The sequence below is a fragment of the Elephantulus edwardii genome, unplaced genomic scaffold (assembly GCF_000299155.1).
Source record: "Elephantulus edwardii isolate Elephantulus edwardi_28Jun2011 unplaced genomic scaffold, EleEdw1.0 scaffold00001, whole genome shotgun sequence".
NCBI lineage: Eukaryota > Metazoa > Chordata > Mammalia > Macroscelidea > Macroscelididae > Elephantulus > Elephantulus edwardii.
The window spans coordinates 14,425,746-14,446,464 of NW_006399751.1; the positions used below are offsets into that span (position 1 = coordinate 14,425,746).

The 20,719-nt window shown below is 45.8% G+C and overlaps 2 protein-coding genes across 2 annotated transcripts in view; one reads left to right on the forward strand and one right to left on the reverse strand.

Moving 5' to 3' along the window:
• Window positions 1-1,179: 1,179 nt before the first annotated feature.
• Window positions 1,180-18,232, forward strand: PRSS54 (protease, serine, 54). The gene is made up of 5 exons (XM_006878916.1): window positions 1,180-1,237; window positions 5,533-5,704; window positions 11,339-11,600; window positions 12,240-12,377; window positions 17,702-18,232. The coding sequence occupies exons 1-5, from the start codon at window positions 1,180-1,182 to the stop codon at window positions 18,230-18,232; spliced, it is 1,161 nt and encodes a 386-aa protein (XP_006878978.1).
• A 517-nt stretch (window positions 18,233-18,749) lies between these two features.
• Window positions 18,750-20,719, reverse strand: part of CCDC113 (coiled-coil domain containing 113) — a 24,154-nt gene continuing 22,184 nt past the window's right edge. The window contains exons 8-9 of the mRNA XM_006878917.1: window positions 20,070-20,225; window positions 18,750-18,836 (exon numbers count right to left, since the gene is read on the reverse strand). Coding sequence (XP_006878979.1) covers window positions 18,750-18,836; window positions 20,070-20,225 — 243 coding nt within the window. The remainder of the gene's footprint in view (window positions 18,837-20,069; window positions 20,226-20,719) is intronic.

A 20,719-nucleotide genomic window follows, 5' to 3' on the forward strand; every position in this document is an offset into this window, starting at 1 on the left:
TAAAAATTTAAAAAAATTTTAAAAAAAGTGCAGTGATGCCCAGCGCCTGCAAACCTTCCGAGGTTCCGCAGAGTTTTTTAGCTTACCATGGCGCTGTCAACACCTTCCTAGTGCCCTGCCTTTGTGCTGAATTCAAAACTGCTCCAGGGTGGGGAGTCCAGACCGTGTGTGTCTGGTCCCACCATTTGGCCAGACCAGTCCAGATGTTTGCTTAGTGATGCATAGTAACCGTGATGTCACAATGGAACATTCTTCACAAGGGGGTAAAAGACATCCCTTTGTTGAGCTCTGCAAGGCCAGAGTGAGTTCATTTCTCATTTAGCAAAAGCCGTTCACAGAAGAACTCAGAACCATCCTGACAACAAGAACATCTGGTGTCGTGAACAGAACGTGGTGTCTTGGCGATGCCAGCGGGTTCCTCAGGCTGTTGCGAATTGTTTGAGGCAAGGCTCTAGGCCTAATGGGATGGTGTGTGGGGAAGCCCACCTAGCTTTTGGATGTAGACAGAGCAGAGCTGGAATCCCACTAGCTATGTGATCTCGGGCTGGCTACTTAATGTCTGATTGTCAGTTTCTGAATCTGTAAAATGGGCATAATAGTAGTGCCTGCTTCATGGGATCATTTGTGTTGATGCTGGGCGGTTGCTATCTACAGCATTACCTGTTTCTGGTTGAAAAAAAAAAACCAAAACCAACCCACCCAACATTATTTAAACCAGCAGGTAGAGCTTAGCATGAGCAATAAAACCACAGCGTAGCCACGAAGCCCCATTTGCTCTTGTCTTAACCCCTTTGCCTTTTTGTCCAGCAGCCTTTCATAGGAACAGAGTTAAGGTTGAATGCCACGAGTCAAAAAAACTACCCTTAACAGACATTGACTCTCTAGGAAGCCCAGGGCCTCGTGTTGGACAGAGGAGAACTCAGACCAGCTTGTACTGCCTTCTCTCCTGGGCCCAGCTTGTGAGTTGCTACGCGAACCCTGGTGCCAGCCAGCTGGTCTCTGCCTCTTTACTGCACAGAACTGCACAATAGGGACGTGACAGGTGTGTGACCTCCTCACCAGGGGCTCTGGCGCCAGGACAGAGGGAGGGAGGCTCTGTCTGAATCTGGAGAGCTGATGGGGTGCTGGCTTCTCTGTCTTCACAGCTGCCCATGGTGTCTGCTGCGGTTCTCTTGGGGTATGGCAGAGATGAGAGCGGTGCTCTTGTTACTGCTCTGCGTTTCCCACTCTTCTGCCAGTGAGTAGGGCTTCGTCTGTGATGACTGGTTGGATGCGTAACACGGCTGGTGGGGCTCATCAGGGAGACAAAATAGTTTGTAGTGCCCAGAAAGGGACTGCGGGACATGACTGAGGACATGTGCTGGTGGCTCAGACAGGCAAACATGTGGGACATGGACGTGGATGTGGGGCTAGCAGCCTGATGTCTGAGCTGCCTTTAGGGTAGGAATTCAGTTAAGGAAATTACTCAGGACCTGCCTCCCTGCTCTCGGTCTCTGCCCGCTCCTGCCGGGGCACATGCCCCAGGTGCTGTTACGGGGAGCATCCTCCCCCCAACTGGGCAGAGAGAATATGCTGGTGTTCCTGGGTGCCAGGTCCCCCCAACTGGGCAGAGATAATACACTGGTATTCCTGGGTGCCAGGTCCTTCCTGCATAACTGTTGTTGCAATAAAGCCTTTGTCATTCATTCCAAAGGTTGTGTGACTCCTCCTGCGGGCCTGGTGCCAAGGAGCAGGGAGCCTGACAGCTCTAGGCTTGCCCCCTGCCCCAGGGCCCTGTCTAGGAGTTAGAAGTCCAGCCTAGAAGGGGCAGGTGAAGAGGAGGCATCCAGCTGAAACAGCCTCTGCCCTCCTCTCAGCCACCGCATCTAGTTCTGTCCTGATATTCTGTGTGTAGATCACACACACATACACACACGCCTGGGGCCCTCCACCTTCCTCAGCTCCTCTCCCAGGGGACCCAGGGCAAATGTTTCCTTTCTAGGTCAGCTTTCCTCACTACCCCCTGGCCTTCCAGGCGTTTTTTTGAGGTCAAATGAGTTTCCTTACAAGAGCGTAAAAAAAAAAACCCAACCAAAAAACAACAACACAAAAAAACCCAAAACCAAAACTACCACAAGGCCTTACACATGAAGAACTGGTTAGTGCCCTGCACGGAGGAGTGTCCTAAAAAAATCAGACCGAGTTTGACAAAATCTGCTCTTCAGTGGTTCTGAGGCGCTTAAATCACCTTGGAGACACACTGTCTTGTCAGCCAGCAACTAGCTCAGCCATCATTCTGTGACTCTCCACATGTCACTTTGACTCACACGACATCGCTGATGTGGAGAGAGAGGTATTTACTTCAGGCAAATAAGCAAATAGCTCACGTGCTTGCAGGGACAATCGCCTGGTCTGCCGGTCAGACCGCAAGAGAGAGGTGTCTGGAGGAGCACGATTCGGGTCATCAACAGGCAGGAAGGGGTTACAGGCTGAAGACTTCGGAGGCTACCAGCTTCCGAGGCTGACAGGCAAGGTCATTGTTGGAAAGCAGGGCTGCGGACAAGGAGACTGAGGAGTCCAGAATTGCAAAGTGTGGCAGTCCACCAGTTCAAGGCCTGGAGACCACAAGCTAGACAGCCACATGTAGGGACCTCTGACAAAAAACTCTCTACATTTTTGCCCGAACATATATGGACAATGCAGGCCACACTCCCGAGGAGATCTACCTCTAGTCAGATAAAGCTAATCACAGCTTCACAGGACTTCTTACAATTCTGTCTTACTAACATCAGAGGAGTTAGAATTTGCAACTTGTAAACAAATTACATTATAAGGAGGCTCATGGTCATGCTGACATAGAGTAACTTTTATTTTCCCATTGAGGAAAAGTTTACAAATAAGATTTTTAAAAGTTCAATCAATCATACACATTTTGTTTTATGACATTAGTTAATGAAATAATGTAATGACTTGATTCCAATGACTTATTACAATGACCCTTATTGTGTATTGTTTTTCCCTTCACCCAACTTACCTGTTCATTTTTACTGCCCTCGCCCTCCTTTCGCGTAATTAGCACCACTGAAGAATGAGTCAGTCAATGAATAAACCTTTCCTTAGCTTTTTTATAATAGTGATCTTGTATCATAGAACTGATGCCTTTGAATTATAGTGCTGGAAAAGAGTCTTGACCATACCATAGACTGCTAAGAGAACAACCAGGTCTGTCCTGGAGAGGGTGAAGCCAAGCTGCTCCTTGGAGGCAAGGATTTTGAAGCTCTGTCTTACATACTATGGGCACATGGCCAAGCGGGACCAATCCTTGGAGAAGGACATCACGCTTGGAAGGGTGGAAGGACAGTGCAGGAGAGGAAGACCCTGGATGAGGTGGACTGACTCAGTAATTGGGGTAATGGGTGTAGGTGTGTCAGAGACAATGAAATTGGATCAGGATAGGGCAGGGTTCAGAGCTATTGTACATAGGGTTGCTATGAGTCACAGGCGGCTTGACGACACATAACAACAACAATACCTTAATTGTTCCTTTGTGACTTAAGTCACTTAGCTTAATTTCTTCTAGATTCATCATGTTATGTAGTTTTCCACAAATTCTTTATCATTTTTAATGTTGCTAATATACCACTGTGTTAATGTACCATTTATTTTTTATTTTCATTCTTTTATAATGCATATGCATTTTATCTAACATTAATAACCATTATTAATGTGATTACATAATTATCATGTCAGAGGTAACTCATGGTTGCTGTGATGCTAAACACTGTGACATTGATGTGTCAAATGCGATAATGGTTACCCATGGTGGACAGTGTTTGGTGGAGCTCCCCGATTAAAACAAGCTTGGAAGCAGGAGTGGCATCTGCTTCTGAAGTGACTTCCCTCCAGAAACTCTATGAACCTGGAGAAATGATGAAAGTTATACAGCTTTTCAAATCTTTTGTTCATATCCACCCCTTATCATCAGTTCTTTATCTGTTTGTCTGTTCATAGATGTGGGTTGTTTCCAATATTATACCACAATATTCTTATGGAAATATTTTTATACTATGTTAGTAGGCCTCTAAATGGTCTTGGGGACTGCAGAGCTCTCTAGACTACACTTTGAGGACCTCGAACATATAGAAAAGGAGGTCTGATGGCCTAGTGGTAAGAAACACCACTGCAATCTCGAAGATAGTTTGAATCCACTAGCTGATCTATTGGGAAAGATGGCCAGTCTCCTACTGTGCAATTTGCTGCCTCTGAAAACCTGCTTTATTGAGGGTCAGCTATGAGTTGGTTATGACTGGACGGTGTACAATAGCAACAGTGTACGTAAAAGACTCTGCAGACTGCCTATCATATACTCCTTCTTCCCAGTCATGATGGAGTCAACCCTGACTCCCCAAAGACTTTCAATGGCTGTTTCCTGGAAGTAAATAATTATGTCTTTCAAGCTGACTCAGGGTGAGCTTGAACTTCAAGCTTTTCAGATAAGTAACTGAAGACCTAACAATTTGTACAACCCAGGGGCTTCCAAGTGTTCAGTGTTGTGGTGGTGGTTGTTGTTGCTAGGTGCCATCAAGCTGCCTACAACTCTTTTTTATTTTCTTCCCAAATCTGGCTCTCTGCCTACTTTAATGAAGACTTCTGGAATAGCCACATTCATTTGCTAATAGCTACTTTAACATAATGATGGTGGGGGAGCTAAAATATTTACTGCATGGCCCTTTTCATAAACAATTTTCTGACTCCTGTCTAGATCCAGGCAGCTCTCTAGTGGTCTAGTGTGCTGCCAATCCAAAGATGTGCTGTTCAAAAGCACCAGCTTTTTGAAGGAGAACGATGGACAATCTCCTTCTGAGCAATTAACCTACTTTTTTATTTTATTTTATATTGTGAACAAGAATCGTTTCCCTACTCTGGACCAGCCTTTCCAACTCTGACGTGTTCAAGCCCATTGTCACAATAACTGTCAGTCCACCTTCAGGAAGGTCTCCCTCTCGTCACCCTACCCAGTAGAATGTCTTCTTTCAGGGACTGGCCGTTCTTGATAGCAAACTCAGAGCGCATCCTTGCCTCTAAGGTGCAGCCAAATTGCTCTCCCTCAAAGGCAGACTTCTTTTGGCTGTCCATTAGTTATTCTGTAGCCTTCCTTTACACCACAATTCGAAGGCATCGGTTCTTCTTCAGTCATCTTTATTTACCCATTGTCCAACTTTCAGATGCATAGAAAGGAATTGAAAATATCACTGTCTTGGATCAGGTGCACCTTTAAACTGATGCTGTTGGCCAATAGACAGAAATTATTCCCAGCTGTCTGACAGCTACTTGTCAGTGCAAAGAAATAATCAAGACTTTGCAGGGGTAGGGGGTGGGGGAAGATCCACTCAGATAAAGAAAAGCCTGGGGTGGTGGAATGAGTCACAACCAGGATAATAAGCCTGAGGTGTGAAGCCAGCAGGAGAGGGGGCTCCCCGATTGTGGTCCAGCAGCAGAGCCCCCAGGCAGCCAACACATGATTCAGCAGTGAGCCCCAAATTCCTCCTGCAGATTGTGGCATCCAGAAAGCCTACATCCCTGATACTCTGGAGGACAACTTGGTCCACAGGAAGATGTTCCCCTGGGTCGTGTCCCTGCACGATTCCTACTACACCCAGCTAGCTCTCGGCTGCATCCTCAGTGAGTTCTGGATACTGAGCACCGCTTCTACCTTTCAGCACAGGCCAGTACTCCCCTGCCTTTGGGACCCGCCAGCTCCTGGAGGTGGGGCTTTGTTCTCTCCTCAGCCTGCGGGGCTGGAAAAAAATAAAAAAATTAGGAGCTGAATTCCTGGCTCCTAAAATCACTAGTTGCCAAGGTTGAAATGATATGCCCTCTGTTTGATAGAATTCTCTGCTGTTGGTGGACTTTGACTCTATTACACATAAAAGAACCGCCTTTAAGAGTTTCCAAGGCAGTAGGAATTCTAGAGTAGCCCTGGGGGTGCACTGGTTGGAGCAGTTCAGTGGTTGGAACCCACCAGCCACATGGTGGGAGAAAGATGTGGCAGTTTGCTTCCACGGGAACCGGTTGGACAGCAGCAGGGGTTTTTTATGGAAGGGGTCTTTACGGAAGTAGATGGTCTTAGTTACCTAGGGCTGCTAATAGAACTACCATCAGAGGCTGATTTTAACAAACAGAAATTTAGTCTCACTGTTTAGGGGGCTAGAAGTACGAATTCAGGGTGCTGGCTCTAGGGAGATATTTTTCTATTTGTATCTCCCTGTTCTAGGAGACCCCATGTGGGTGCCCTGTGTCCAGAAGACACACACTGCTTCCAGCTCTGTCTTCTGGGCAGTTTGTCTTTTTGCTTCTCTGTCCTGTTGTCTCTTGTAAGAGAAAAGGTGGTGCAGACTACACCCCAGGGGAACCCCCCTCAAATCTGTAGGGCTGTGACTTTCAGAAGGGTATTATATCCCACCCTCATCCCTGTACATCAGATCTGGGCTGGTCAAACCCGACCACATCAAGGGGAAGAGAACATCATTACCTTTTAAATACAAGACCTGCCCACCAGTTCCTGGTTGGCTCTAAACCAAGAGGCTTCCAGACCACAGCTCACTGTTAGCTAAATCTGGCAAGTCCAATCAGCTCACGCATAGCTTTACATCGTTATGTAACTGAGAATTAAGATCCGGCCAAAGAGACACGTATTTTGGGAGAGACAGATCAATGCCCAACAGGCTGCCATGTGATTGTCCTGTGGAGCTGGCGGTGGGTTCTTAACCACTGAGTTTTTGTTTCGCAAACAAGTGCTTAACCACTGCACCACCTTTTATTCTATGTTAGGGGCAGGTTTTGGATTTTTCTCAAAATGGCAAAGGCTTTAACTGTTAATAGTAGGGAGTCTGTGCTTGTGTGCCTCCTTGATCCACCACAGCTCGCCCTGACCTGGTTCTGGAGTCAGGTAATTTCCCTTAAAACACTTATTCCTCAGGTCTTAAAAATATCCCAGCCATTAATGCATACATACTCTACGCAGAATGGTGAGGGTTCTGTTTGTTTTGTTTTCTGGTGTTATTAATGCTGATTGACACCACACAGCGATTTATTTTAGTATTTGTTGAGTTTGCCTGTGTGGCTGAATAGATGGGGTCCAAGTAATTCTCTATAGATAAACTGAACAGTGTATTCTCTGCCTTTGTCCAATTTTATATATAAAACCAGGCAGGGGAGTGTTCTCAACTTGCCCCTGGGCTCAAAGAGATGCATTAAACGTTCCAACTGCGAATGAGCTTCTAGCTTTTCTATTTCTTGTAGCCTTCACTTTGTGAACACTGTGTCACTTGCTGAAGATATTTATAACTGTGAAATCTTCAGTAGAAATGAGCATTTTTTGTATTACCATGAAAAGTCTTTATTTGTCCTAGTTAAGGCCTTTCCCACCCTCCTCTGCATTCATCAAGCTTGTCTGATGTTAAGATCATGACCCTTATTGTACCTTTTTTCTTGTTTGATTTATGGCCTATGCTTTCTGTTTTTAAGCTTCCTTTTCCTTTTCCACTCTGTGGCTTCAGTTTTGTAATCTTCTGACGATTTTGGAGAGCTCACATTTCCACGTCAGTGTTCATCTTCGAGTTATAACTCCCTGTTGTCAGTGGCGTCCTGATAGACTCCAGTCAGGTGCATGATGGTCTCATAGACAGCAGAATGAGATGTTGGCCAGTCCCGTGTCATCTTCACAATTGTTGCTGTGCCGGAGCCTTGTCACAGTCACTGTCTGCTCAGTGTCATCTTCCAGCACTACATCAAACATGTCCCCGCATCCTATGAGGCAACATTCTGCTGTGAGCAACATGAAAGTGGATGAAATAATTTTGTGCAACACATTTACTTTCTGATTCTTTCCAGGCGACCCTCTTTCAGCTCTCTGATCAGAATTTTTGTTTCTTCTGCCTCACCATGAACTCAATTTCCAGAGTATTTGTGTGTTTTACTGCTTATCTCTATATGTGAATACACCCTTATTACTTCATATATTAACTACAAACAATAATCCTAGCTACACAAGGTGAAAAAAATTGAGGATACACTACCTCTGTTGTTTGGGGTGGGTTTTTTTTTTTTAGCTACCTCATTTGATTATACCCAGGATTTATAACATTTTTACTCAGACATACAACTTTAAAAGATGTTTTCTTTTGCTTTAATTTTATTTCATTATGATGATGGATTCTACACTTAACTGTCGATCCTTCGGCTGGATCTTCTGATTTAACACTACAGAATGTTGAAAAAGGTCTTCAAGCACTTTGATAAGGGGCTCCCAAGAACCATATTTCCCTCATGTTGCATAATGAGAACTTTCATGCAGTCCTTAAGTCTGAATGGCTACTCAGTAGAGAATACCTGGTCCACATCTTCTTTTCTTGAGGACCTTATAAGCATCACTCCTTAGCTTCTGTGATTAAATCTTGCTGAGGAGAAGTCTGAGGCCATTCTGGTTTTCCCCTGTGTAGATACGGTGTCTACATATCCTAAAAGGCTGAGGGAGACCCAGATTCCTATTACCCCAGAATTTTGTTTTAAGTACTTCTTTCACTCTTGCACATTCAAACTTAAATTATTTAATTGAACATTACTGATTGTTGTTGTTATGTGCTGTCGAGTCGCTTGTGACTCATAGCGACCCTATGTACAACAGCACTAAACTCTGCTCTGTCCTATGCCAATTGCACTGTCTCTGACACTCCCTTCCCGATTATTCCAATCACTGAATCAATCTACCTCATAGAGGGCCTTCCCCTCCTGCGCTGTCCCTCCACCCTCCCAAGCATGATGTCCTTCTTCAAGGACCGGTCTCTCCTCACAACATGTCCAAAGTATGTCAGACAGAGCCTCAGAATCTTTGCCTCCAAGGAGCCACCCGGTTTAACCCTCTCCAGGATGAAACTGTTTGTTCTCCTAGCAGTCCATGGTACCCTCAATACTCTTCTCCAGCACCACAGCTCAAAGGCATCAATTCTCCTTCTATCCTCCTTGGTCATTGTCCAACTCTCTAATGCATAACAAGTGATTGCGAAGACCATGGCCTGTATCACATGCACCTTAGTCTCCAGAGAGACACCATTGCTCTTCAGTACTTTGGAGAGGTCCCTAATAGCAGACTTTCCCATGGCAATGCGCCTTTTAATTTCCTGGCTACTGGTGCCAAGAATGTTGACTATGGAGCCAAGCAAACTAAAGCTGTGTACAATCTCAATCTCTTCACCATCCATCCTGATGCTGCCAGTTGGTCCAGGGGTGAGAATCTTTGTCTTCTTGACATTGAGCCTCAATCCATATTGGAGGCTGCAGTCCTTGACCCTCTGCAGCAGGTACTTCAGGTCCTCCTCAGTTTCAGCAAGCAGGGTTGTGTCATCTGCATAATGCAGATTGTTGATAGATCTTCCACCAATCTTGACCCCACATTTCTCCTCACAGAGCCCAGCTTCCCAGATAATCTGTTCTGCATATAGGTTGAAAAGGTATGGAGATAGGACGCATCTCTGGCGTTCTCCCTTCCCAATTTTGAACCATGCAGTGTTCCCTTGCTCTGTTCTGACAACTGCCTCCTGGTCCAAGTATAGGTTTCACATTAGAACCATCAAGTGTTCTGGGATTCCCGTTCTTCTCAGAGTCAGCCACAGTTTGTTATGATCCATGCAGTCAAATGCCTTTGCATAGTCAATGAAACACTATAGATAGACATTCCTCTGGTATTCTCAGCTAAGATCCATCTAACATCAGCTACAATATCCCTAGTACCACAACCCCTTCTAAACCCAGCCTGGACTTCTGGTAGTTCTCTGCTGTGTGCTGTTCCAGTCGTTTTTGGATAATCTTCAATAGAGTCTTGCTTGCATGTGAAATCAATGAGATTGTTCTTTAGTTTCCACACTCTGTTGGGTCACCTTTCTTTGGGATGGGAACAAATATAGATCTCTTCCAGTCAGTTGACCAAGTGGTTGTTCTCCAGATTTCTTGGCACAACTTGGTGAGCATGTCCAGGACAGCATCTGTTAGCTGAAATATGTCAATTGGTATACCATCTATTCCTGGATTAGATTGAAAATTGTTTCATATTTTTATCTGTCTGCCCAGGGATTGCTCTGTCACTAAGCCTGCTAGCTCTGCCACGTCTGTTCCACTTGGCCTTCTCGAAGCACCCCATTGTGCGTCTGAGGAGGGCTACATCAATGAGTGTACCCCCTTGTGTGTCAGTGTGTGCAAATCAATATACTCTCTTATCTCCTGTGTCTCAGCTGAGTTTGGTTAAGGGTAGCCCATGTAGGAGATCAGAAAAGGGGAGAAGAAAAATGAAGTCAGGATCTCGACTGTAGACTGATTCCTCCATGTGCTCTTCTACATTCTTCTAAGATCTTTTTATAAAGACCCCAATTAAAGAACTCTTCTCAGCTTTCTGTATGTGCATGTCTCCTCTGTTTCCAGCAGGAGTCTGATAAGGGTATTCTTTTTCTCTCTAGGATTTGGGGTTCTCTGTCAAACTGTAGATTTATGCCTTTTTTCTGGAAAATGTTCTTAAATCATCTCCTGGATAATTTTTTACCCATTATTTTGGTTACAGTTCCTGTGTTGTGTTAATTTTCCTTTAATGACCATACCTGACATTTTCCTCTCCAGCCTTTAAAAATAATCCTTAATTTCCATTTGTTTTGGTGTTTTCTCTCACCTACCTTCTGTGTCCCTGAATGTTTTCTGTGGCCTCTGTTCTAGTTTATCTGGCTTCCAACTTGGTCTTCTTTTCTGTGACAATTTTCTTTCCTTCTGTTCCACTTCTTTGCTGTGATACACTTTTGGCCAGGCTTCCTCTGGGCCCTGAGGTATTAAGTAAGGCATTTGCTTCTCATTCTTATACCTTCTTGAGTGACTTCTGGGAGGAGACAGGAGAAATGTCTGAGTTTACTTCATTATTAAAACTGGAGTTTCTCTAATTGTGTTTCCAAAACATTAAGATGGAAAGATGCTTACATGAGACTATTAGGGGCTAAAAGCAGGTCATATGTCAAATTGAAACTATTCCTAGAAGCAAAGTACAACAATGACATGTTAGTGGACTGTCTTTGGGCTGTGGAGTAAATGATGTTAATACAAAAGATTCTTTGAGATTCCAGAGGCTCACAAAGAAGGGTACAACCCTGGGGTCTCAGAGATTTCCTGGGGACTGGATCTGAGAGGGTGAGTGAGTTAAAAACTAGCCCAGGCAAGATGAGTTGGCTTAGCCTTCAAGTCCCAGGAGCAGTAGCTGTGAAAACAGCGAGGTAGGATGCGTCTTTGCTGCTGCTGCGGCTTCTCAAGCTTCCCTTGCTCTTTCCAGGAACAGCGCGGTCGTTATAGTGGGGATCGCCAACATGGACGTGCGAAAGAGAGCCTTCAAAGAGTATGCAATCAACACCATCATCATCCACAAGGACTTTGACAACAGCTCCATGAACAACAACATCGCCCTCCTGAAGACGGACAGCACCATGAAGTTCAACGACCTGGTCCAGCCCATCTGCTTCCTGGGCAGAAGGCTGCAGAAGCCACTGGAAGTGCTGCGGAACTGCTGGGTGTCAGGATGGAACCCCACGTCTGCAGTTAATGCCTTCCTTCACCTAGAGGAGGCTGTGTGTGTGTGTGTGTGTGTGTGTGTGTACGCGCGCGCTAGCAGTGGGGGTGACGTAGGGGAGGGGTGTTGCAGCTTTATCTTAACCAACTCAGCTTGCGTGAGCACCGGACACTGTCCCTTCAACTTTGCTTTCGGGAGTCCCAGTGCTCGCCCTTTCTAAGGCCATTCTTCCGCATGACCCTTTCCCATCTAGCTGTAGACTGAAAACAGAAGCAGCTTGGCCGAGGCCAGATGCAACTGAATGCAAAGGCACTGGTGTGGAGTTGGGGGGGACATAATTTCCCAAACAGGAACTGACTGTCTTTATAGAAAAGCCATCCTTGGGTTGTTTTCAGTCTTGGGAAGGAAAGGAAAAAGGAAAATATATACTACTTGGTAAATATAGGGCAAGGGTGAGTGAATGCGTCCTCTGCCTATTTTCACGTTCAAGTTCAAAGCAAGGTTAGCTTTCAGTAGACGTTCAAACATAGATTCTGACTTCTCTGTGGAGAGGGATTTACAAGGACCTTTCCTGCTCACTCTCATGTGGCTATGTGAGGGGTGGCTGAGGGGGTTCGGAGGGCACCCCTCTTGTAAACCTTCTTAGACTTTGTGTTGTATGGTCCAGACAGAAACACAATTGACGATGAGTGTTCTGAGGAAAATCTCCGTGAAAGATGTGGACCTGTGTCCTTTAAACAGACCCTGGAAGACAGCTTGCAGCATTCACTTTCACAGGGAGCAGAAAACGTACAACATCTGCTTGGTAAGAATATGGTGAAGCAGGAGCTAACTGCTGACCGTAAGCATGGGTCACCTCAAGGGGCTCCCCTCCCCGGAGAGTGAGCTCCCCAACACTGTTCCTTGGGATCCAGCAGCCGTCTCTGGGGTCAAGAGCATTAGGCAGTTAGCGAGAGCTCATTCAAACCCCACTGAGCGGATGAACTCATCAGTTGCTCAGAGTAACATAGTTAAGCATGGGTAAATCACAGTTGTTTTTTAACTAGCCAAGTGTGTGTAATATGAGTCCTAACCACACAGTCTCTGAGCATGTCTGCAATGTAGGGTCTCCACATTTAACCTCTGTGGGACGCAGTCCCCCATCTCTGATGCTGGTGCTGGGACCCCTGTCTGGAACAGGACATTAACAACTTAGGTAAAGATTCTTGCCATTGAATTAAACTCATAGCAACCCCGTAGGACAGGCTGGAACTGCTCCATAGGGTTCTAGGCTTCAATCTTTATTGAAATGAGTGGTCACACCTTCCTCCCATGGACTACCTGGTGGACACTGTCAACTTTCCTGGTAGCTGCCAAGTTCTAAACCCAAAGCCTCCTGCTGTCAAGCTGACCCTCCTCTGGGTTTCCGATCTTTATGAGAGAAGACTGACCACCTTTCTCCCATGGAGTGGCTAGTGAATTCAAACGGCCTTTTGGCTAGCATCCCAGTCTCTTCCATGCTATGCCTTGGCTCCTTAGACAGTTTAAATTCAGTAGAAGACGTAGCCATTTAACAAAATCTTACCACCAACCAGTCAACCCAATATTGTACTTCATCAAATCCAAGATGTCATTAGAAAGCTGGACAATGACTAGGGAGGATAGAAGGAGAATTGATGCCTTTGAGCTGTGGTGCTGGAGAAGAAGAGTGTTGAATATACCATGGACTGCTAGAAGAACACACAGGTTTGTCCTGGAGAGGGTGATGCCAGGCTGCTCCTTGGAGGTAAGGATTCTGAAGCTTCATCTGACATACTTTGGACATGTTGCAAGGAGGTCCTTAGAGAGGGACATCATATTTGGGAGATTGGCGGGACGGCACAGGAGAGGAAGACCCTAGGTGAGATGGATCGATTCTGTGATTGGGGTGGTGGGAGTAAGTGTGTCAGAGACGGTGATGTTGGCACAGGGTAGGGCAGGGTTTAGGACTTATATATAGGGTCACTATGAAGTTGCAAGTGACTTGACAGCACAACAACATTAAGAAAGAAAAAAATATTGCCAGTTAAACTCTGCTTTCAACTGGCTGAAATACACATCACAATTTCAAAGATGTTTTTTGAAAATTTAAGTGCATCTTAGACTAAATCAAATATGGGAAATGATTTAGATTCTAAATAATCACCATTTCAAAATCTGCCTATGAAATCAAGATTGGTTTTTAACTGCTGTGCAACTGTAGGCTTTTTTTTTTTAAATTTTAACAAAACTGAGTTTATCAACTACCTCAGACCAATGGTGTTCTGCCCGCCTCACTCAGTAATGTGTTCTAGCTTCCCGGGGGGGCTTCAAAGCCACACTCTTTGCATGGCTAGTATAGACCACTCGGATTCAGTGTCTGCCACACAGGTTCTCTCCGGAAACTCAACAAGGGCACAGTCACCCTAAGCCTCTCCCTCCCCCAAGCATGACTAGGGATTTGGCTGTGACAGAGCCCCTCCCATGAGAGATGTGGTACGTTCTGTGTCCAGGTTCAGAAGATGTGAAGAAACTCTTCACTATGGATTAGCCTGAGCTCACCTTGCTTCCTGGGCGATCTGCCTGCTTCTGAGGACTAATCCTGCATTGTGGCAGAGTTGCTTTTTTCTTTCTCTGTTTATCCTCATTTTGGTCTGATGTGACTTCTCTCCACAGAGGGACAGACGACTGTAAAGGATGAGTGTGTAAAGAAACCCAAGAGAGATCCAATGCCTTGGCCTCAGAATGGACACTCTTTCTGCTTCTTGTGGTCTATTCAGATAGCTTCCTGCTGGCACTGCACCTCAGTCCAAAAGCCATGAGCATTATGGGATGCCTAGCTTATCCCCTCTGTTTAAATGAGCCCAAGGTTAACCTTTGCATGACGACCACTTCCTTGGGCCAAAGTGGACCACCTGGCAGGGAAAATACCTATTCAACTGGGAGCTTGTATACTGACTTGCGCAGTGACTGAGTAGGTCAACTGGGTGGCACAAGCAGTTTGCAGGTAACTATTAACCAAAGGTTAGGTGGTTTGAAACCACCCAGCAGCTCTGCAGATGAAAATCTGATTCTTTGTTTCCATGAAGATTGTTGTTGGTAGGAGCTGCCGAGTTAGCTTCAACTCATACAAATTCTGTGCGCAACAGAACGCAGCGATGCTGAATCCTCCCCGTTACCACGTGTGAGCCCATGGTTGCAGCTGGTGGGCAAATCTATGTCGTGGAGGGTTTCCTCTTTCTCCCGCGCCCTCAGCTTTACCACAGGTGGTCCTTTTCTTCAGGAACCGGTCGATTTCTTCACCATTCTTCACCAAATCTATCACTCAAAGGCATCAGCTCTTCTTTGATCTTCCTTATTCATCAGCCATGGTTTGTGCCAGGTGCACCTTTGCCCTCAAAGACACAGTTGTGGGTTTTTGGGGTATTTTTTCCCCTTAACACTTTAAAGAGGTCCTTGCCATAGTTTTACCTAACTCAACACTGTTGTTTTGTACGATTAAGTCAGAACTGGTCATAGCTGACCCTCCAGCATATCTTTCAGAGGCAAGAAGTCTCAGAGGAGAAACACCTAAGGATTTCATTTTTAGAAGGCCACATCGTCTACCTTACCCTCTCTTGACTGTGTCAGTTAGGGTGGATAATCTACTTAAGGCCATCATTTAGGGAATCTTAAATTTTTCCCATTTGTTTTTTCTTCTATGATCTTTCTAGTTTTATATTTTATAACAAGTCCCTGATCTGTCTTAACTTATGGTGTGAGATATGGGCCTTGTTTCTGTTTTCTGCAAATTGTTGTTAGGCGCTATTGAGTCAAGTATGACTCACAGTGACCCTATGAACAATGAGTATGAATGATGGCCTTATCCTGCGCCATCCTTGTCACCTCTGCAAAGAGATACCTAGTTTCTCCAGCACACTTTGTTAAAGGGACTCTCTTTTCTCCACCTAATGGATTTCACTTCTTTGTCAAAGATCCACAGATTGGCCATAGGTCACGGTCATAGGTACCTGTTGTTAGGTGCCGTTGAATTGAATACAACTCATAGTGACCCTGTAAACAACAGCTCTGAGCCCTGTCCAGTCATTTGTCATCCTCATCATCTGACACACCTGAACCCATTACTGCAGTCACTGTGTCTTCCCTTTACAAGGAACAGCCTCTCCTGACAACATGCTCAAAGTATGTGAGATAAAATGTCATCTTTGCCTCCCCCTTCTCCAAGACAGTCCTGATTGGTCTTCTGGCAGTCCACAACACATTCTGTCTTATTCTCCAATATCATAATTCAAAGGCATCAATTCTTCTTCTGTAATTGTTATGCATCATCCAGACTTCAGACACACAGCAAGTGATTGAAAAGACCATGACCTGAATCAGGCACACTATAATCTTCAAACTGACTTTGTTGCTCTTCAATAATTCGGAGGGGGTCACTTACCACAGACTTGCGCACTACGTCTCCTGACTGTTGCTATCAAGAATGTTTGACTGTGGATCCAAGTAAGATGAAATCATGGACAATTCCAGTCTTTCCTCCATCTGTCATGAAGTTGCCTGTCGGTTCAGTGGTGAGAATATTTGTTTTCTTGATGTTCGGATGTTAATCCATATTGAAGACTGCATTCTAAGCTTTTCAAGTCCTCCTCACTTTCAGAAAGCAAGGTGGTATCATCTGCATAAGGCAGGCTGTTGATAAAAGTCTTTCTCAGATCCTGATGCCACATTCTTCGTCACAGAATCCAACTTCTTGGATGATTTCCTCAGTACACAGATTAAATAGACATAAAGAGAGTAGGTATAGATATGTTCACAGGGCGATGGCTTTCTTTCTGGCTCTCTGTTTTGTCCCATTGGTCCACACAGCTGTCATTGTCCCAGTACCACACTGTTTTGAGTACTGTGTCTAAGGGGTTGACTTTTGAATCTTCACTGGGAGCCTGACTGGCTTAAGTGTTTTGGTTTTTTTTTACATTGTGCTGCTAACCAGAAAGTTGGTAATTGGAACATACTCCCTGGGAGTAAGATGAGGCCGTCTGTTCTTGTAAGATTTACAGCTTTTGAACACTTGGTGGAGGGGTCACCAAGAGTCAGAATCGAGTTGATAGCCATGGATTTTGGAGGTTTTTATGTAATCTTTGTGGATTTTTCACAGTGAGTCAGGCCTTCTGTGCAGTGTTCGGCATTAACTGGCAGCATCCCAACTCTAAGGAGCCTTGGTGGCGGAGGGGATGAGTAATGTGTTGCTAACTAAATTGTTAAGCACTCGGAATCCATCAACCATTCCAAAGGAGAAAGATGTTGGAATCGGCTTGGAAGTCCTAGAGGGCTGTTCTACACAGTCCGATGAGTGAGAATCAACTATAACTTACTAAGGGTCCCAGATGCAAGTCAGCTAAGCTTCCACCCACTAAGGGAGTTATGGTCTGTCTGTAGAATGCCAGCCGTCTGCTCCCACGGAGCAGGGGAGTGAGGAAGCGGGCAAGGGCTGCGAGCAGGTGGAGTGTCAGAGAAGCCAAGTGGAAAGGTGGGGACCCGCCTTGAGAGGCTCAGCTCCCCCCACCCAGAGGGTCTGTGGTGAGAAGAGGCAGCTTAATAATCTAAGGATGGAAACCCAGGAGGAAAGAAATGTGGCCATTCCAGGCCAGAAAGGAAAGCTTAAGATCCAAAGAATGCTCTGCTGGAGAAGGAGGAACCATCTCCTCCTGTACCAGTCAAATCTGATTTGACGGTATACACACACAAATAATAAAAATAAAATAAATTTAAAAAAAAAAGATCCAAAGAATGAAAATCAAAAAGAGAGGAAGGATTGAGTAAAAGTTCTGGAAGAAAAAAAAAACCAAGAAAATGAAATTCAAACTAGGAAGCCCACAGGCCTATTGCTAAACCCTATAGATAATCTGCATAGTAAAAGGAAACTTCTTCTTCTTAGAATTTGTAGCAGCTGCTGCCTGTACCTTGATCCAAAACAATATAGTATCCTATTTCCAGTGAGAATATTCCCTATTCCCAGTAAGAATTAATATAAGACATTTCTAATTGTACCAGGTAGATTGCTGAGTTGCCTTGTGAGTCTTAAAATGAAAGCCAGTGTACCTAAGACCTGACGTCTTCTGTCCTTCTTCACAGGGTGACCCCGGAAACCCAATGATGTGCCAACTCCCGAAATCGGATCTGTGGGTCCTGAGGGGAGTCCTGACGCAGGGCAATAATAAGTGCAGCGGCCCCTTTCTGTATACCAAGGTGGAAGACTACAGCGACTGGATCAAAGAGGAGTCCGAGAAGGTCGGCCCTGCCCTCTATCCTCTCTCCAACTGGGAAAAGATGCCCCCTCACTCCAGCGGGCTGAGGGACCTCATGACACAGAGAAGCCAGGCTCAGAACAGCTCTGCCAAAGGGCACCAAGAACAGCGTCGAGGGACAAGCCGGCCCCCCAGTCACTTGGGGACAGCAAAAGAGCCTGGGAGTAGCCCTCACTCGAGGCAAAAGGGTCTGAGGGAGACAGGCCGGGTTTCAGAAATTGCCATGCAGCCCATGTACTACGACTACTACAGCGGGGAGGCTGGAGAAGGGGAGTCTGTTGCAGGTCAGAACAGCTTACATCAACCCCAACAAACCACCGTGCTCTTCTCCTTGCTGGCTTTCTTTTGTAGCAGTTAGCTAGATGTCTAGATACTGACTCATGCAACAGAAAAGTGAGCTCAGAATGCTGGATGCTGGCCCTGGCCCAACTGTACTGATGTCTATTTTTGTATTTTTGATAGTAGCAACACCTGAGCCATGATGGGCAGGGCCTACGGTACACACTGAGCTGGCCCGCCCTCCTCTATCCCACCCCACATGCGAGAAGGTCACCTTCATTTGTTCTTGTGAACTAAATGTGGCCTAATACCTCTCAAACCCTTGATGTGCTCTGTGGTTCTTTCAATGTTGATGGTTCGAGGAGCCAGGCCGACAGCTCCCCACGGGCACATGTGGCCCAGGAAGGAGATGACAGGCAGTCTGACTGGAGAGTTGGGTCCCCAAGCAGCACAGGGAACAGCAAAAGGCCCCATAACTTAACCCCCCCCCCAAAAAAAAACACAAACAACCAACCAAAAAACCCCACCAAACAAACCCTGATAATTGCAATGGATCACTTCTTGGTCTAAGCAATGGTGAAGCCCAGTCCTCCTCGTTATTTTCCAGAGGACTCAATCGCCTCTAACTGTTCATAAGCAGTTTTCATTTTGTTCCAAGCCTTGCGGTAGCCTTTCAAAGACATCTGTGAAAAAGGAAAAAAGGGGTGGTGGGGGAGATACGGTCATGTAGCCACTGACTGTCACCGTTCCCCACAGAATGCCCTGTGGACGGCGTGGGTAGGGGCCTGCGTGGTGATAGAACTAAGCTGCGGGGCCCCCTCTGTGTGTGCAGCTGGGCAGGGCCACCCATGAGCAGCACCCGTCTGGAAGATTCTCCTGAGGACCACGCTTCTGCTGACAAGGATTGAGAAGCTGCCAGAGGCTTCCTGGGAGTCTCTGGAACTTCTCAGCTCTGAATGCAGCCAGAGCCTGGATCCTAATTCACTCCTTATCACCGTGTGGTCATTGGAAAGGCAGAAGAAAGTACCAGGGGACCTGAGCCAGGGTCTCTATGTGACATCACTGAGCTGCCTTTCATTTCCTGAGTAGCTTGAAGGGGCTTTAAGTGATTTGAACGACGCCCAAGTGTGCATACTGGTCTGTGGCAAACTCAGTGCTTTCCTTTTTTTCTGATGCCAGCAAATAGTTTCCACGCTGCCCACTCAACTTCTGTGGCTCAGGGGGAGCTGGAATTTAACTGCACGTTACGTGTTATTAGGCTGCAGAATTAGTTAAAAATAAAGAGCCACAGCAACTATGCATATGCATGGAATTGGGTGCTGGGTGATATTTAGAATCTATTATGTCATTTGTTTTAAAAACCGGCTTAACCATGTATACATACTTTGGGCATGTTGCTAGGAGGGGCGATTCCTTGGAGAAGGACATGATGCTGGGAAGGGTGGAGGGTCGGCGAAGTAGAGGAAGACCCTCGGCCAGGTGGATTGACACGGTGACTGCTACAATGGGCTTCCGTGTGTCAGGAAGTGTGAGGATGGCACAGGATAGAACAGGGTTCAGATCTGTTGTTCACAGAGTCACTGTGAGTTGTACAAGACTTGACGGCACCTAACAACAACAACCACCACGCATACAGTGACAATCACTAAATTGCCAAGAAGGAGGATGAACGCTTACGCTTCCAGGGTTTATTAAGAAAATGAGACATTAAGAATATAGCTACAGTCTCCCCCTGGTATATAAGCCCTCCCCATGCTCCTTAAAATGACAAGGAAAAACATCCTTCATTTTTTAATAACAAAGCAATGGCTATGATTTTTACAAGCCCTTATATTCTTACCCCCGAAACAAAATCTTAAGCAAAAGTGCTGTGGGGCCAGCAGTACCACCCTCCAGAGAGTGGTCCTGGAACTCACCTCTGTGATTTCAACCTTCCTCTCCCACGTCTTGATGGCCTTCTCCAGCTCCTCATTCGTCATCTTCTCCTGGACATACATCATCACCGGGGGTGCTCGGTACTCAGCCAGCTGCCTCCGTAACTTCTTATTCAAGAACTCAGCTTTGGCCCGGTCCTGCGTGGGGACAGACAATTCAGCCCAGAAAAGCCCAGGAGCTTCTGCTTTAAGGAGTTTTATGAAGGGGAGATGAGACCTTTTAATGGAGTGGATAGGGATAGCAGTGGGGACAGGACTGGGGAGGACAATTGCCATTTTTTAAAAAATTTTATTTTATTTCATTATTTTTTGTGTGTACCGTCAAATCAGATCTGACTGATACAGGAGGAGATTGTTCCTCCTTCTCCAGCAGAGCATCTGGTGGATTTGAACCATGTACCTCTGAGATTGCAGTGACAATTGCCATTTTTAACAGAAGAACAGTCTTGTCTTTCTGTCCCAGTAAGAATAGTCTGGTACAAGTAGATGACAAAAAAAAAAAAAAAAAAAAAAAGATTGGGCATGGAGCTCTGGGGGCCTAGTGGCAAGAAGCTGCGCTGTAATCCCAAAGACGTGCGGTTCAAATCCACCAGATGCTCTGCTGGAGAAGGAGGGGCAATCTCCTCCTGTAC